The following is a 17,504-nucleotide window of genomic DNA, read 5'->3' on the forward strand; positions in this document are numbered from 1 at the left end:
CTTGAATCATTTTAAAGTGATTGAAATATCTGCTCCTCAACCTAGTCTAGGTGCTTCTTAGAAGAATGTTATTTCACTTTAAATTTATCATAATTTCCTTGTAATTTTCCCAATATTTCTAATGAATAATTTTTCAATGAGAATTTCGCGGCATTTGTGATATGGGAACATCATGTTTAACTTCATTTCATTTATGTGTTTCTCTCTTTTCAAGTTGAGAGGCTTGCAGTGTCACATCCCGATCCGGACCTCCACCACATCCCGGGCTCGACTCCACCGTAGCACGACATTGTCCGCTTTAAGCTCCGACCACACCCTCAAGGTTTTATTTCTGGGAAGTTCTTCACACGAGAACTTCCCAGTGGGTCACCTATCGCGGGATTGTTCTCATGCGAACTCACTTAACTTCGGAGTTCCGATGGAATCCGAAGCTAGTAAGCTCCCAAAAAGCCTCGTGCTAGGTAGAGATGAGAATATACATATAAGGCTTATAGGATCCTCATCCATGGACGATGTGGGATGTTACATGCAATATCTTAATTTAAATCTAACGGTGCAAAAGTTCATACATCTTTAGCCAAAAAAAATAAAATGAAAGAATGTCTCTTGACAAGTCCAAATTTTATAATTAAACATTGTATGTTGCGCTTAGCACATTGTAACTATAACAATGTCTTTATGCGTGAGCGAATGTAAAAAGAAAAAAATGATTCTAGATGTTGCACGTGGCGGCGCGTCGTGATGTAAAAAAGGCTAATGATAAAATATTACATTTGAGACTGGTCACGTGACGACCTTTGAGTGGATTGTAATGCCACTCAACGAAATCTAATGGCAAGCCAAGCCCCTCATAATTTTTTCCCCACTCTCACATTATATTTCCCCGTCTTTTTCTCATTTTAAAAACAAAAGGAAAAATGTTCACACAACCCTTAACTGAGTTGTCAAGAACTGTTTTTTGAACGTGGCGGTGCTGCGATGGTTGGCCACCGAGATGGGGCGCTGGATAGTGGTGCGACGTGGTTTTGAGGGTGTTGATGCGGTTGAGATGGGGCTTTTGGTACGGGTGGGCTAAGGATTTGGGTGTTGGTGGTGGGTTGGCTGGGGTTTATGGGGCTAGTGACTGTTCTGGGATTTTGAGGGGAGGAGTTGATAGTGACATTGGGAGTTGCGGGGTAATTTTGTTAAAGCCTGGAAAAATTGAAGAAGAATTTTTACTTGTTTTTTTGTTTCTACTTTTTATGAAGGGTTGGAGGGTAGGAGTATAAGATGGTTGGAGTGGGCGTAACATCACTCTTGATAAATTGAAATGTACATATACATCCTTTATATACCATGAAGTTTGTGTGTTATCTAATTGAATCCCATCAAATCCTAGAGCAAACGAGGTTTTACAATTTTATTATTGGTCGCAAATAAATGCAAGTTTGTTGCCTATTTTGAAACTAGGAAATAATAGGTGTTTTTTTTTTTTTAAATTTTAAAGGAAAGAATTTTATTAGATTCGAATTGAAATGTTTACGTTAGAAGTCAAAGTGTTAAATAACCACTTTGTCTTGAAATAGTCCTATCCATAAGAGCCTTTCTTCTATAAGGCAAAAGCTGCTAAGGGTGGGTTGAAAAAACCAAAAACCGAAAAAATCCGAACCGAAAAAAAAAAAACGAACCGAAGTACGAAAACTAACCAAACAGAAAGGTATTGGTTTGATTTCGATTTCAGTGATTAAAAAACCAAACCAAATTAAATATAATTAAGTTTATTTATTTATTTAATATTTGAGTGTTTATATTCCAAGCCCAATTTAAGTTTAGACCCAAGTTTTAAGCTTTTGTTTTAGACCAACCATTAACCCATAATCCAAGTCATTTTTCTTCTCCCCACCTAACCCTCTTCTTTCTTCCATTTTTTCTCCCCATTCGACCCTATGCTTTCTTCCTTTTTTTTCTCCCCACCCAACCCTCCATGCATCTTCTTTCTCTTTCTCTTTTTTTTATTCCCTTTCTTTCTTTGAAATGGAAAAACTGTAAGCAAAGTTGTACAGCATAGACCAATTTTCAAATAAAAAAAAAAAGGTTTTACAAAAAACTGAACCAAACTGAAACCGAGCCAAACAAATTGAACCGAATAAAAACCGAAAAAATCGAACTGAATAATAAAAAAAATTGAACCGAACCAAAATTGTGGTTTGGTTTCGACTTTGACAAAAAACTGAACCGATTGAAACCGAACCCACCCCTATGTGTTGCCATATTACAAATACAATGAGCAAAAATGACATCCACTAACCCCAACCGCTACTTCACATATTGAATATCAAGAAGGAGTGCTTCAATTGCAACATTTGGTTGAATCTTGCCGTTAATCATATCCACAAGTCCTATAGAATCTCATTCAATCTGAACCACATCAAACCCATATCAATACAAGCCAACAAAGCCGCCCATACCAATTCCGCCTTTGCCATTAGACTAGATTCGCATGGGAAATTTCCCACTCCCCCGCCCCTGAAAAATACTTGCGAAATTCCGTACCATCCATCCATACCCTTTTCGTCCGGATTCCTTTAACCACGTAAAAAATAAGTGTACCATCCACACATTTACAAAAAAGAAATTTATACATACATTTTGTTTATTTTTATCTTTTAATCCTCTTCAACTTATTTAATTCGACTGTCGAAAATTAAGAAAATATACGGAAGATAAAAAAGTAATATGTAGATAAGCACTGTCCAAAGAATAAGTTAAAGAAAATTATAACAAGTTTGCTGGTTGTTTGGGAGAGAAATGAAGGAAAAGAAAACGCGTTAAGTTGAGTGAGTAACCAGAAAATGACAGTGACTAAAACAATGGATGGGGAGATAATAATCAGATTCATCGCTACCACCCAATGCAGAAACAGCCCTCGCACCACGTGACGACATTTCCTCCTACCCTCTTCCCCCCACCACCCCTCTTACCATTTTAAACCCTAAACTCCTCCTCCCTCCCTCTCTCTCTAAGATTCGCCTTCTCTCTCTAGATTTTTCATCCATCTAGATCGCTTTCAGGTACGAATTCTTGAGTTTTTTTTTTTTTTGAATTCTTTTTCTTAGAATTTGAATTGCATTACTGACTTGCTGCTTGTAATTCTCAAAAGTTTTGATGATGGATATAACCAAATTACAACTACATTTGATCTGGATATGATAACAAATGTGAAATTAAATAAAATTAGGTTAAAATTTTTTAATTTTCAACATCGTTTGTTTATTTTTTTGTGGAAGAATTTTCACCTAATCTCGTTTATTTGATTGTTCAATGTTTTATCAGCTTGGACCAAATTTCTGTAGTATATCATATTCTGCGGTCGAAATTCAGAAAATTAATTGTTTTTTTTTAAGGTTTATTTTTAGCTACGCTCTGGAATTCGATTTTATTAATTGAAAAGTCGACCACTTTATTCTTGAAACTTAAAATTTGTTCCAGTTTAACTTGTAAACTCTCTCTCTTCCTGAAACTCAACAGTAGCCTCTGACATGTGCCAATGAATTTGATTATAAATCTTCACTAACATTCAACAATAAAAAATATATTAAGTTTAAAAGAAGAAATTAAGAATTGGATTTTTTTTTTTGGGATGCTGTGCTTGAGTTGCTGAAATGGAAAAAATAAATAAATAAATTGATTAGCCTAGTGCATTCAAATCAAACTCACGTAATGGAATTCACAAAATTAAGGCGATGTGGAGAAAATTTTGAGTTTTATAGAGTAAAATGATGATTTTTGAGTTTTAGAGGGCAAAATAGCATCAAAATCGAGTTCTAGGGGCAAAGTGGTGTGGATTTTGAGTTTCAGGGAGGGGAAGTAAAGTAGTGAGTTTTGAGTTACCAGGCAAAGTGAGATTAAAATTGAGTTTCAAGCGGTGTAGCTAAAGTAAAGCCTTTTTAATATAGTTTGACTATTATTATCAACACTTCTGTTTAACTTTTTGAGGAAATTGAGGTGAATATTAAATGATATGTATACGGCATACCCAATAATTGTAATAGCTAGTTTTAGCTTATTGAGCTGTCTTACAAAGAACTATGGACCTATTTGAGAACTGAATTGAATATATCACCATGTAAATGTTAAGACGATTGCTACGAATGAGTTTGGGAGATCATAGCATACTTGTTTGTGCCAACAATATAGTCTACAACCTTTCCGGTTCACCGTTCTTTTACCTAAATAATTGATTGTCACTGTATTTATGGGAGTATTAATGCTAGGATGTATTTGTTTTTGTTCTGAAAGACTGAAACGCTGTCTCAACCTACATGCTCCACTCACAAAGCTCCAACATACAAGCTTCAACCTACGAAGTTGTCCTCGTTCGGGAAATTAAGGGAACACTACCTCAACCTACATGCTCCACTCACAAAGCTCCAACATACAAGCTTCAACAAAAGAAAATTCAAAGAACTTAGCGAAGAAGGCTTTGGTGATTTAACACAATACGTTGAAATGAAGGAAAGCTTATTTATTGATATCTTGATAAATTACAAATATGTACATATACTTGAGTCAAAATAAACAAACAAGAGGGAGCCTTCACAAAGGTTGCTTAGGAGAAGTCTCGGCAGTCGGTAGAGCCCCAGAAAGAGAAGGCACCGGAGGGGGATCATTCGGAGCCTCAGTACTGGACAGAACCCTAGAAGGAGGAGGCATCAGAGGTTGATCATTTGGAGCTTCATTACGCGGTACAGCCCCAGAAGACGAAGGCAATAAATGCCTTTGGAACAAACCCACAAATCTCTGATGATCAAGTAAAACCTGACCATCAGATTCCTTCATCTGGTCAAGCTTCCTCTTCATTTGTAGCATAGTCATGTGCGAGCCGGTGCAACTGTTTATTCTCATGCTTGAGCCCTCTAATCTCCTGTTTGAGACTCATCACTTCAGCCGCCAATGATTCAACTTGGCGGGTTCGAGCAAATAGGCGTTGTGCCATATTAGACACAGAACCTGCACACTGAACACTAAGAGCCAGAGAATCCTTAACAGCCAACTCATCAGACCGTTTGGAAAGTAGTCTGTTATCTTTGGGAGTGAGAAGGTTCCTGGCCACTACCGCAGCGGTCATATCATTCTTCATCACGGAATCCCCAACGGTAAGAGGACCAGTAGGGGAGACGAAGGATGGGCGCCATATGTTGTCTGGAGAAGGCGGGGCTGCCTCTTCAACAAGGTTCAAGTCAAAACGACGGTCGGAGGGGCCAGACATTTTCAAAGGTGTAGAAGAGAGAAGAGGTCGGACAAATCAAGTTCTTAGAAGTGCAAGAATGGAGCTTCTACAGGTGGATATTCAAGTGTGCTTTGGAACTTAATGTTAGCCTCTATAAAAATCTGCACTCGACGAAGCTTCAGAAATCGAAGAGGCGTTTGCTTTCTCAAAAGCTGGGCTGCTCAGAGACCACGAGGGTCGATCTCAGAAATCGAAGAGGCGTTTGCTTTCTCAAAAGCTGGGCTGCTCAAAGACCACGAAGGCCGATCTCAGAAATCGAAGAGGTTTGCTTTCTCAAAAGCTGGGCTGCTCAGAGACCACGAGGGCCGATCTCAGAAATCGAAGAGGTTTGCTTTCTCAAAAGCTGGGCTGCTCAGAGACCACGAGGGCCGATCTCAGAAATCGAAGAGGTTTGCTTTCTCAAAAGCTGGGCTGCTCAGAGACCACGAGGGTCGATCTCAGAAATCGAAGAGGCACCTACTTTTCCAGCCTTGTCAGCACCTGTCACACGCACACTCAGCTTTGCGGAAATTATGGGCATTCTGTCGAAGATTTCTGGCGAAGTAGAAAGCACATGAATCGTACTGTTCAATCACCCACTTCCCACACGCAATAGTAGCTCATGGGTACCACATATAACTTTGCCAAAGTTCTCTGACAAAGTTGAGACTACTTTTCCAGCCTTGTCAGCACCTGTCACACGCACACTCAGCTTTGCGGAAATTATGGGCATTCTGTCGAAGATTTCTGGCGAAGTAGAAAGCACATGAATCGTACTGTTCAATCACCCACTTCCCACACGCAACAGTAGCTCATGGGTACCACATATAACTTTGCCAAAGTTCTCTGACAAAGTCGAGACACGTGAAGCTTGCAACTCTCACTACATCGCTCTGACCAAGAAGGGTAAAAGAATAGCAAATAAACAACACTAACAAAGTTTAGACACATAAATTTTGACGGCCTAGCTACCATATTATTACCCACAATGGTAAAGGAACAGTACCACTGCTGGATAATTGGAAAGTCCCGGTGTGTCAACCTCTGTGCTTCATGGCAAGATAGACTAGCAAACATGCCCAACCTTTACTCACATTCGAGAAAACACTCCCAACAAGATTGCTTGCCCCAAAATCGAAGAGGCATCGCCCTCCGAATCTCGAGAGCCAGATTCCCAACATGATTACTTTCTCAAAAATCGAATAGAGGGTAAAGGAACAGTACCACTGCTGGATAATTTGAAAGTCCCTGTGTGTCATCCTCTGTGCTTCGTGGCAAGGTAGACTAGCAAACATGCCCAACCTTTACTCACATTCGAGAAAACACCCCCAACAAGATTGCTTGCTCCAAAATCGAAGAGGCACCGCCCTCCGAATCTCGAGAGCTAGACTCCTAACATGATTACTTTCTCAAAAATCGAAGAGAGGGTAAAGGAACAGTACCACTGCTGGATAATTGGAAAGTCCCTGTGTGTCAACCTCTGTGCTTCGTGGCAAGGTAGACTAGCAAACATGCCCAACCTTTACTCATATTCGAGAAAACACTCCCAACTCCCAACATGATTACTTTCTCAAAAATCGAAGACATCGCTCTCCGAATCTCGAGAGCCAGACCCCCAGCATGATTGCTTTCTCAAAAATCGAAGACACCGCTCTCCGAATCTCGAGAGCCAGACCCCCAGCATGATTGCTTTCTCAAAAATCGAAGAGGCATCGTTCTCCGAATCTCGAGAGCCAGATCCCCGACAGGATTGCTTGTTCGAAAACCGAAGAGGCACCACTTTCCCAACTTCAAGAGCCGGATCTCCTTGGATAAAGCTTGTCTGTAATCTTCACACGCAACATCAGCTTTCCAGATACCACAGACCACTTTTTCAAAGTGCTCTGACAGAGTTAAAACTTGTGAAGCTGGCAGCTCCCACTACCGTGCTATGACCAAGCAGGGTAAAGGAATAGCATTATTACTTGATGTTAGGGAGACTCCTATATATGGCGACCTCCATCCCCAACGGACAGGCAGACCTGCAAAAATGCTCAACCCTTCCTCTTATCTGAGAGGGCACTCCCAACGAAGCCTTTCAAAATATTCAGCTTTCTTTCCCCCCGATAATACCTCTGTAAACAAGCTATACTAGAGCAAGAATATCTCATATCACCAGGGTTAAAAGCAAGAGTATCCCATATCATGCTTTTTCCCTGTCTTTTCCTTTGACCTTGTTCTTACCTGCAAGACAAGGAGAAAGAGAGCAATCAGTCAGCACTTGGAATCAAGCTTCCAGCCAGGAACTGACTGCCTGGAACCCCTTACCCTGGCATTGCTCTCGAGTACTCATCTTCAACATCTTATGCTTCCAAGGAAGATACCGCATCTGCCTGAGGATAGGGCAAGTGAGAAGGATACAAGGAAGCATGTGGAGACAAGCGTAACAGCACACGTGCCGATATATCCACTACTCTGTCAAAAGCAAAAGTATCCCATATCAGCAGGGTCGAACGTACTCTAGATTTGATGGACTTGTTTTGACCCTCAAATTCTTCAGTCGGCCTTATACTTTGGAGGAAACCAGAAAACCCTCCAGCCCAGTTCAAGAATAAGCCTGTGGAAAGTTACTTCTTCAAAAGCAAAAGTATCCCATATCATCTCTTCTCATTTTTCTTCTCTTTATCCTTCATGCTGCCTGCAAGATAGGGAGAATGTGAACAATCAGCCGGAGCTCTGATTGCTTACCTTGTCTGTTACCTCTTTCAGCAGATCCCCTAGCTCGGCGACTTGGAGGACTCCTACTACATGGTTTGTATCGCGCTTGACCAAGCCTGAAACTACAAGTAAGCTTCAAGTGACATTGATACATTACCTTGTGCATCTCCACCAGTTACAGATACCACCCCTGGATGGAGGAAGAGTACTTCCAGAGAAGATTCCACATCTACCTATGAGACAGATAAGGAAAGTCAAGCCGATACCACACTCCGGGACTTAGAAGTTTCGTGGTTACGAGATCATTCTCCCACAATATTTCCTAATGTCATTTGTACTAAATCATTCACTTGTACTCCCTAAAGGAGAGCTTGAACCTATGTACTTGTGTAAACCCTTCACAATTAATGAGAACTCCTCTATTCCGTGGACGTAGCCAATCTGGGTGAATCACGTACATCTTGTGTTTGCTTTCCTATCTCTATCCATTTATATACTTATCCACACTAATGACCGGAGCAATCTAGCGAAGATCACAAAAAGTGACCGTTTTCGCTACCTAGGATCTATCTTGCAAGAGAACGGAGAATTAGATGGAGATCTCAACCATAGAATCCAAGCTGGATGGATGAAGTGTAAGAGTGTATCCGGCGTGTTGTGTGATCGTCGTAGGCCACTGAAGCTCAAGGGAAAATTTTATAGGACGGCAATAAGGCCAACGATGTTGTATGGCACAGAATGTTGGGCGGTGAAGCATCAACATGTACACAAAATGGGTGTAGCGGAGATGAGGATGCTTCGGGGGATGTATGGGCACACGAGAAAGGATAAGATTGGGAATGAGGATATCCAAGGTAAAGTAGGAATAGCCAAAATTGAAGGAAATATGAGAGAAAATCGGTTCCGGTGGTTTGGACATGTGCAAAGAAGGCCTACTGACGCTCCGGTTCGAAAATGTGACTACGGGACAGAAGTTCAGGGCCGAAGGGGTAGAGGAAGACCTAGGAAAACTTTGGAAGAGACCCTAAGAAAAGACTTGATTACTTGGATCTAACGGAGGACATGACACAAAACCGAGCGCAATGGCGTTCTAGGATTCATATAGCCGACCCCACTTAGTGGGAAAAGGCTTTGTTGTTGTTGTTGTATTTCTCTTGTTTAATTCGGTTGCAATGTGCAGATATATAGTAGATGCATTGTGAGTTGTGAGTTAGTTTCATTGCGCATTGGTTGATGACTTGAAAATAACTAGTATGCTGCTGCAGCTTGTATTTGCAGGGTGGTGTGAAAGACGTTATTTTGGGGATGGAGGACGGGAAAGAGCAACGGGTGGATGAGGGGTCTGAAAAATCTTCCCCAGAGGAGGTTGTGATTATACTTTGGTTTCCCAAGATGCTTAATACTTGTTATTGTAAAGAACCTTATGGAGAAATACGTACAAAATTGTTTGTATCAAAATCTTTGTGCTGCTATAGAGGATTGACCCAAGTTTGTTTTTCTAGGAGGAAGTTATAAAGAAAAAGTATGGTGGAATCATTCCAAAAAAACCACCACTAATTTCAAAGGTGATATTTGAATTTGATAATGCTCAGATCTTACGTCCTGTTCGAATTATATGCTAGCTGTACTGTTTTTAGTCTAAGACTTTTTCTATTGATCTCAGGACCATGAACGCGCTTATTTTGATTCTGCTGACTGGGCACTAGGAAAGGTAGCCTTCCCAACACTAACAATACCCGCCAGTTGCAACAGTAGGAAACAATTATTTTGTTAATGATTTCATATCATTTGATGATTTTTGGATGATAACAGCAAGGTGTTGAAAAGCCAAAAGGACCACTTGAAGCCCTTCGGCCAAAATTACAGGTATTTCCCATTTTCTGTCTTGGTTGTGTCCACCTTATCATTCGGATTTGGCTTTCGAGAGTTTTTGGACCTGTTGAACCATGTTTTGTGGTATGTTAAAAACTCTGTATTTAATAATCTACATGCTGTGATGTCAACTAGTTGACGGCTATTTACTGATTTTGGCACGAGAAGCAGATGAAGTTACTTTAGTATTATTGGTAGTTAGGTAGCTTTGGTTGAATACAATGTTGTTCGGAAGTCTTGATTAGGCCACAGTATCAGGCTTTTAGATGAGATGGCAAACTTGTATGCGCTCACCACAAGACAACGATGTTCTAAAATTCATGATATATTGTTTGGAGTGTGATGTAGCAGAAGAATACCATTCTCTTTGATAAGTATTGCATATAAATGGCACCATGCCAAGTAGTTGCATCTTAAGTATAATCTTGCTGGAGCATGATGCTAGAGTTGGAACAAATCCTTTATGTTTTCGGATTAGATACATCAATATTCATATTTTTCTATTCGTGTCAATCTGCTCTCCTCCTCACCTCCTACCCTCTTATGCATTAGCGGTTTCAAGGACATAATTTAGACATTCCATGGTTCTCCTTAGTTATTTTATTGCTGCTTTAATACTCTTTTTTGTTTCGTGCTTCAGCCCACACAGCAGCAAACACGATACAGAAAGTCTCCTTGTGCTCCAGCAGATGGTGAAGGTATGCTAAACATTAGAATTCCATAAAGCCATTTCCGTTAATGAACTGTTCTTTCCAAATTGTTTCTCCGAATATTTAAAAAGGAAAGAAAGAAAAGAAAAGCCATTTACGTTGTTATACTACTTTGCGTAGATGGAGGAAGTCCGGCTTCTGAGGATACAGCTGCCAACGAATGAAGGAGCTTTTGGTGTTTTGATCTTGTAAGAACCTCAGACTGTTATTGTGATACCTAATATTGTGCTGGGTAATATTCTGTTCCTGACAACAGACTTGGTGAAGATGATGTGATCATGTCTATAAAACATGCATTGCCCCAACGTTACTGCCTTTGAAACTAAACTGTAACTTCTGGCGTTCCAAGTTTTGATGCGGGACGTTATTGCTTTTCTTATTAACAATGATAGAGCTACTTACAAAATTAAAAAAACCTAAATGGTTATTCACTCTTTTCAGCATCTTATTTCTGGTTTACATACGATTCTTGAGTGTCACCAGTTTTGTACAACCATCTCCTTGAGTGTCACCAGTTTTGTACAACCATCTCTCTCTCTCTCTCTCTCTCTCTCTCTCTCTCTCTCTCTCTCTCTCTCTCTCTCTCTCTCTCTCTCTCTCTCTCTCTCTCTCTCTCTCTCTCTCTCTCTCTCTCTCTCTCTCTCTCTCTCTCTCTCTCTCTCTCTCTCGTTACACATGGTTGTATACAACTAGTGATTTAAGGCAGGTTATCTTTACATATATGCATTTTTCTTGTGAAATGATTTTTACACCACTTTTATTACCCTCTAGCACTCCCTTTCTTCTAGCTTTAGTATTGAGTTGACCGAAGCAGAATTAACGGACATAACTAAACAGAAGAGTGCAAGAGGACAAAAGGGGAGCGAAGGTCACTTCCGATATATTGTTTTTGTTTTTGATTTTCACTAACTAGGTAGTTTCATAGATCTCAACAAATCAACTCCTGTATAATTTTCATAGCTCTAAGCATGTGGACAAGGGGTTAAGCAAATATGGATAGGGGCAAATTCCTCTTTTCCCAATTGAAATTGACTGCTGGGTGAATATAAAACATACCTCTTATTAAAAAAAAAAATTAGGATTTTTATCACAAATGATATTTGAAATTAACCCTTACAAGATGGTCCATGAAATTAAAAATCAATTAATATAGTTCTTGAAAATAGGTGTTGCAAATCAATGTAGTCTTTCCATCACAATTCTAAAAATTCCGATAAGTGCTGATGTGACACATAAATGTGGTTCATCTGTCACAATTCTATAAAAAAATTTGTTATGTGTTGATGTGGGTTCAATAATTAATAAAAAAGGTTGTCTAAATACCTTTTTGCACAACGGATTTTATTTTTATTTTTTATAGTAGGGCCTATTTCGAAAAGAGATCACTTCCATAAATTCTCCAAAGACACAAGACTTAGGGCTGGTTTGGTATTGCTGTGCTTTGAAAAAAAACTGCTGTGAGAATAAGCGGCTGTGAAATAAATCAGCAGAGTGTTTGGTAAACTTTTTTGTAAAACTGCTTTTGGAAAAAAAAGCAGTCTAATAGTTGGTCTTTTCATTAAAGAAGCACTGTAGCTCCGTGTGCTTTGAAAAAAAGCCAGTTTTCCAAAGCTGCAAATAGCAGCTTCAGCTTTTTCCTTTGATTTCAGCTTATTCTCACAGCAGCTTCCAAAATAAGCCATTTTTTTTCAATTTACCAAACACCTAAAACCCTCACAGCTTTTTTTCATGGGTGCTTTTTTTTTAAGCACCTCACTCCCAAACTAGGTCTTAACCAAGGCCTAAGAGGGGGTATGGAAATAGTTTTCAACCAACAATAGATGCACCTCATTTATAACCTCATTATCTCAAGGCAGACCTTGCCATTCTTTGCATCACCAGACCACCAAGGAAGCGCCGAACAAGTTCTCTAAGATTAAGGTTGTGAGGATGTTGATTGCCTAAATATTAATTGTGATGTCTTAGAAGTCGTTGCCAATCGGCCAAGCCGTCACTAAAGGTGATCTCGATCCAGGTTTAATTCGGCAAAGGTGTCGAAGTGTGTAAAGATGGGTGTATTGAGAATTTTTTAGAGAATAGAAAGCGAAGGAGGTAGAAAAATGTGGACAGAGATCAACGGTGATTGCAAGATTGGGTTTTTGGGTTGACATTTTTCTTATTAACTATTAAATTATTAAGCATATTTGTAATTTTTTTAAAATTTAATTAGACTTGTGTGACGTGACTCATTTATGTGTCACATTAGCACATAACATAATTTTTGACAGAATTATGATTGAAGGACTATATTGATTTGAGATACTTTTGCGAGACTACATTGATCCATTTTTAATTTCAATGACTATTTTGAATTCATGGGTTAATTTCGGGGACTATTTTGATGTCACGAGTCAATTTTAAGGACCATTTGTAAGAAAAAAAATATGGGGCCCATTTATGTGCTACATTAGCACTTAACAGAATTTTTAACAAAATTGTGACGGAAGTATCACATCGATTTGCGACACCTATTTTCAAGGACTACATTGATTGATTTTTAATTTTAGAGACCATCTTGATGGTGATGATTAATTTCAGTGATCATTTGTGATAAAAACCAAAAAAATTATTTATGACTTGTCCGACCATACATTTAAACTTTTTAATCAAACAAAAAAAGAAAGAAAAAAAAATGATTCAAGTAGGTAATAATAGGTCTCTACATATTGAGAGATTTGTCAGCGTGCAGAGCACGGTTTGGTACATTGAGTATACAATTGGCTGGAATTTGAAAAAAAAAAAGTTTATAACCACCTGTATTATACTATTGTGACACTTGGCGTAATAACACTTTGCATATCACGTTGTGTTTCTAGAATATTAAAAATTTATTCTATGTATTGGCCCCACTACAAAGGACTTGAATTGTTTGCCCTTCCCATTTCATACCTTTCTCATCCCTTCATATTTCTGTGGTCATAATTAAGCTACGTCAACATTTTATATTAATTTTTTTATTGAAATAATAAGACAAAAAATAATAGGAATATAAAAGGTTGACGTGGCTTAACCATAACCACAAAAATAAAAGGGGATGAAAAGGGTATGATTCCAAACAAATTCATAGTCATACCAGGCTATCATGTCCAACATCACACCCATCTACATCATATCTTAATTATCCTTTGGGATTTTCAGATTTTAAGTTATATGGCCAGTCGGGACCATTGTCAGGAGGATGAATGTCTTGTCAAAAGAAAGGGCAGGATGAATACGAATGCTTTCTAATTTCTTTACTTTCCTGCCATTTTCTCTTTGATGAAATTTGAAATTTGAGAGCTCCATCGTTGATGAATGCCCAATAAAATGCAGTATGTAAAGAAGATTACGAGGAGTAATTTTTGTACTTAAGTCAACCGGAAAATTGAGCAAAACGTCAAGAAATTAGCTGTCCTTGAGAAATTCAGAATAGAACTCTCTCTCTTTCTATTCTCATCATCTTTTCTTCCCCTCTCTTACCATGTATATTACTTTTTGTCTTATTATCTCTATAAAAAAAGATCAATATAAGATGTTGATGTCGTTTAACCATAACCATTCAAATAGGAGGAGGGAAAAATGAAGAAAGATTAGGAGATGAGAGAATCCGTTGAAGAATTCTAGGGTGCAAAAGAATAGAAAGTACGAAAGGTAAAGTATAACAAAAGAAGTAGGGATGGAAGGAAGGGATCCGGGATCCCTTCCTCCTATTCCACCAAATTAGAGAATCCGTACCATTGAAATTTGATCTAACGGTTACAAACAAAGGCCCACTTTAAAAGTTATAATAACGTCAGCCGTTGGATCGAATTTCAATGGCACATATTCCCTGATTTGGTGGATTAGAAGGAATGGATCCGGAGAGATCCCTTTCCGGGATGGCAAGCAAAATATAAAAAATGAAAATTGGGTAAACTATTCTAATTTAGAAAGTGCATATTTTAGAGTTCGTTTAGAAATGTTTTTAAAATGACTGAAAGCGCTTCTAGCAAATTTTTTATTGGAATTAATCCTTAATAAAAATGCAAGTGAATCTTGTAAAAGTAATTAATGAGCTTCCTTCAAGAATCACTAGTTATGTGATTCTTACATAAAACATTTGCTTTTAGAACCTAAAAACATGCTTTTAGTCATTTTAAAAACATTTTCAGTCACTTTCAAACGAGCTATTGGTCAGTGTGGTTATGACAAAACCTATTTTGGTCGAAGTACTACTACACTTATCACATTCTTTTATCACATTTGTACAACCTCTCTAATAGGTAGAGTCCATCAATACATATGGTTTCATCCCTATTAGAGAAGTGATACAAGTGTGATATGGAAAATATGTTTAAAAAAAGTAAAGTTTTTGTCTTTGTAGTGGTATTTTCAAATTAAAGAATTGGAATAACGTGTTCTACAATAATAAAATAAAAAGTGCACAACAGATTAACCGAATATGAATAGCTAGAGCGAGAGGAGAGGCTTAGCATAAAATATAGAGAAATTAACAAATTTGAAATATTATTACTCATTATCCTCAAAAACTAGGCTAACCAGAAAATAAACAATTAATTAAAAAGGGTTTGGATGTGGTGCTAAACAAATTAAAGATGGAAATCAAAACATGGATGGATGGATCTATTTGGCTTTGGACTTGGAAATGAGCTCATGGGCATCAGACTGGGTTGGAAGAGCTGGAATTGCACCCTTTTGAGTTGTACATATAGCTCCACAAGCATTTGCAAAACTCAGAGCCTCCTTCAATTTTGCTTCGTCCTATATATATATATATATATATATATATGTGCACGAATAATTAAGTTAATTAAAAGTTTAAAACCCAGAAAATAGAAACCAAAAAGTAAGAAGTGTCTAGATTGGGACTGAATGTAATCACCTCAAAGATGGACATATCATTGGCCATGGAAAGCAAAAATGAACCAACAAAAGAATCACCGGCGCCGGTTGTGTCCACGGCTTTAACTGAGAAGCCGGCCACCTTTCCTTTGAATTTCTGCACATATAGTATCATGACATGATCATTAATTTACATTTTCTGTCATATATACATTTATATTGTATTATCGTCATCTGCAAGTGTGTGTATACATGTTGTGAAAGATATGAGAAGAAGTAGGTTTAGGGTACGAACGTACCTTAGTGTAATATCTGCAGCCCTTCTCACCATCAGTGACCACGAGCAGTTTGAGGTTGTCATGCCACAGGGACAGAACCACATCTTCTTTATCAGAATCTCCTTGCGTCAAGAAGTTCACCTCATCGTCGCTCACCTATATACATATCCATATAGGAATATACTAATTAATCATCAAAAACGCAAACAACTACGTATATTCATACGTATCTAGCTACCAATATATTTAGTTTTAGAAGAACATAGATCGGATCAGATACATACATACATACATATATATATATATATATATATCATCATCATAGTGTATTAATCTTATACCGAAAGAAATCGATATGAGTATATATAACATAGATCGGATCAGATACATACATACATATATAAATATATATCATCATAGTGTATTAATCTTATACAGAAAGAAATCGATATGAGTATATATGTGTTAAGTGTTGGTACCTTGATGAAATCAGCCTGATTCCATATGCTCTTGATCTCCTGCCTAGCAGCATCAGCAGAGGGCCAGAGGGGCAACCTGACGTTGGGATCGTAGGAAAGCAAAACGCCAGCTTCCTTAGCGGCTTTCATGGCTGCCATATGAGCCGATCTGCATGGCTCGGCTATGAGGCTTATGGATCCGTAGTGGAATATCTTAGCCTGCTTGATAAGACCCATGTTTAGCTCCGAATCCTTGAGCAACATATCAGCACTTGGGTTCCGGTAAAACATGAACTCCCTTTCACCGTCGTTCTTCAAGGTCACGAACGCCAAAGCTGTTCTGGCATGCTTATCCACGCACACTCCCTCTGCGTTCACCCCGTTCTTCTTCAATATGTTGATCAGCATGTGTCCGAACTCGTCATCTCCAACCTAGATGAATTATGAATCAAGAAATTAAAACAAAACTAATTAATTGATTGATTTCTAAATCATAAAATTAAATAAAATATCAGATGGACGGGTCGGTCTAGTTTCTATTACCTTGCCAACGAAAGCCGATTTACCACCAAGCTTGGTGATGGCACAAGCCACATTGGCAGGTGCACCGCCGGCGGCCTTGAGGAACCCCGTGGACTCGGCCAACGAAACTCCGGCCGTGTCTGGCACAAAGTCGATGAGCATCTCCCCGAACGCTACAATTAGTGGACTCACTGAATTCGCCATCTTCAACTCACTTTCTCTAACTCTTGCAATGGAGATCACTTTATCGATCTATAAAACGCTGCTTCTGTGAAACAGATCAAATTAATTATTAAATGGTCAATGTCCAACCCTTTATATAGAGTTCAATTAGCGTCTGTCAACCATCCATATTCCGATATAACTCTAACTGACATCAGTTTGTTGGGTATCCGAAACCGAAACAAAGTAGGCAAACTAATTTATGCATATGTTAGTACGTATAAATTCTAGCTAATATCAAACGGCTAATATTAATGAAAGGTTGCCATACTCACTACTGTCCGTCCGATTGCCAAAACAGATATATATTATCGGATGCTAAAGCATTGATAAGTTGATTTGAATTTTGAAAGACTAATCTAATTGAGATGTGATCTATTGTTCTTTCAGGACAAGATAAGTTGATCTTATCGTCTGTAGTTTATCCAATTATTCCCTACTTCACAATTTTTTTTTTAAATTTATTATTACTTAGGGAAGGGAAGGGTTCGAATACAATAATTTAAGAGATGAGGGCTTTTCAAACTTAGGAGGCATAAGTAAAAACTCAACACCTTATCCACTAGAGTATTGGACAAACTCCCTAAACCCTTAACTAATTGAATAGATATTATATTTTGACCTAGAAGGAGTGGAT

General features: G+C 38.4%; 2 protein-coding genes across 2 annotated transcripts; one reads left to right on the forward strand and one right to left on the reverse strand.

The window, feature by feature from the left end:
• The first annotated feature begins 2,749 nt into the window (after positions 1-2,749).
• Positions 2,750-10,832, forward strand: LOC103432308 (uncharacterized). The gene is made up of 7 exons (XM_008370496.4): positions 2,750-3,050; positions 9,211-9,310; positions 9,448-9,510; positions 9,609-9,656; positions 9,758-9,811; positions 10,458-10,515; positions 10,648-10,832. The coding sequence occupies exons 2-7, from the start codon at positions 9,251-9,253 to the stop codon at positions 10,689-10,691; spliced, it is 327 nt and encodes a 108-aa protein (XP_008368718.1). The 5' UTR covers positions 2,750-3,050; positions 9,211-9,250; the 3' UTR covers positions 10,692-10,832.
• Positions 10,833-15,034: 4,202 nt separating this feature from the next.
• On the reverse strand, positions 15,035-16,937 carry LOC103405999 (probable fructokinase-5). The gene is made up of 5 exons (XM_029096905.2): positions 16,667-16,937; positions 16,145-16,555; positions 15,687-15,821; positions 15,428-15,544; positions 15,035-15,306 (listed from the first exon to the last, which is right to left on the reverse strand). Exons 1-5 carry the CDS (start codon positions 16,847-16,849, stop codon positions 15,169-15,171), a joined length of 984 nt encoding a protein of 327 aa, XP_028952738.1. The 5' UTR covers positions 16,850-16,937; the 3' UTR covers positions 15,035-15,168.
• Between the last annotated feature and the right edge of the window lie 567 nt (positions 16,938-17,504).

The sequence above is a fragment of the Malus domestica genome, chromosome 17 (assembly GCF_042453785.1).
Source record: "Malus domestica chromosome 17, GDT2T_hap1".
NCBI lineage: Eukaryota > Viridiplantae > Streptophyta > Magnoliopsida > Rosales > Rosaceae > Malus > Malus domestica.

What these genes read in the sequence shown, in the direction of transcription:
- LOC103405999 (XM_029096905.2), bottom strand. Translation starts at nt 16,849, where the DNA reads ATGGCGAATTCAGTGAGTCCACTAATTGTAGCGTTCGGGGAGATGCTC. An exon ending in ATCAGGCTGATTTCATCAAG is followed by an intron (nt 15,822 to 16,144) that starts GTACCAACACTT and finishes ATATGTATATAG; the next exon opens with GTGAGCGACGATGAGGTGAA. An exon ending in ATGATATGTCCATCTTTGAG is followed by an intron (nt 15,307 to 15,427) that starts GTGATTACATTC and finishes ATATATATATAG; the next exon opens with GACGAAGCAAAATTGAAGGA.
- LOC103432308 (XM_008370496.4), top strand. Translation starts at nt 9,251, where the DNA reads ATGGAGGACGGGAAAGAGCAACGGGTGGATGAGGGGTCTGAAAAATCT. An exon ending in AAAAATCTTCCCCAGAGGAG is followed by an intron (nt 9,311 to 9,447) that starts GTTGTGATTATA and finishes TTGTTTTTCTAG; the next exon opens with GAGGAAGTTATAAAGAAAAA. An exon ending in CTGACTGGGCACTAGGAAAG is followed by an intron (nt 9,657 to 9,757) that starts GTAGCCTTCCCA and finishes GGATGATAACAG; the next exon opens with CAAGGTGTTGAAAAGCCAAA.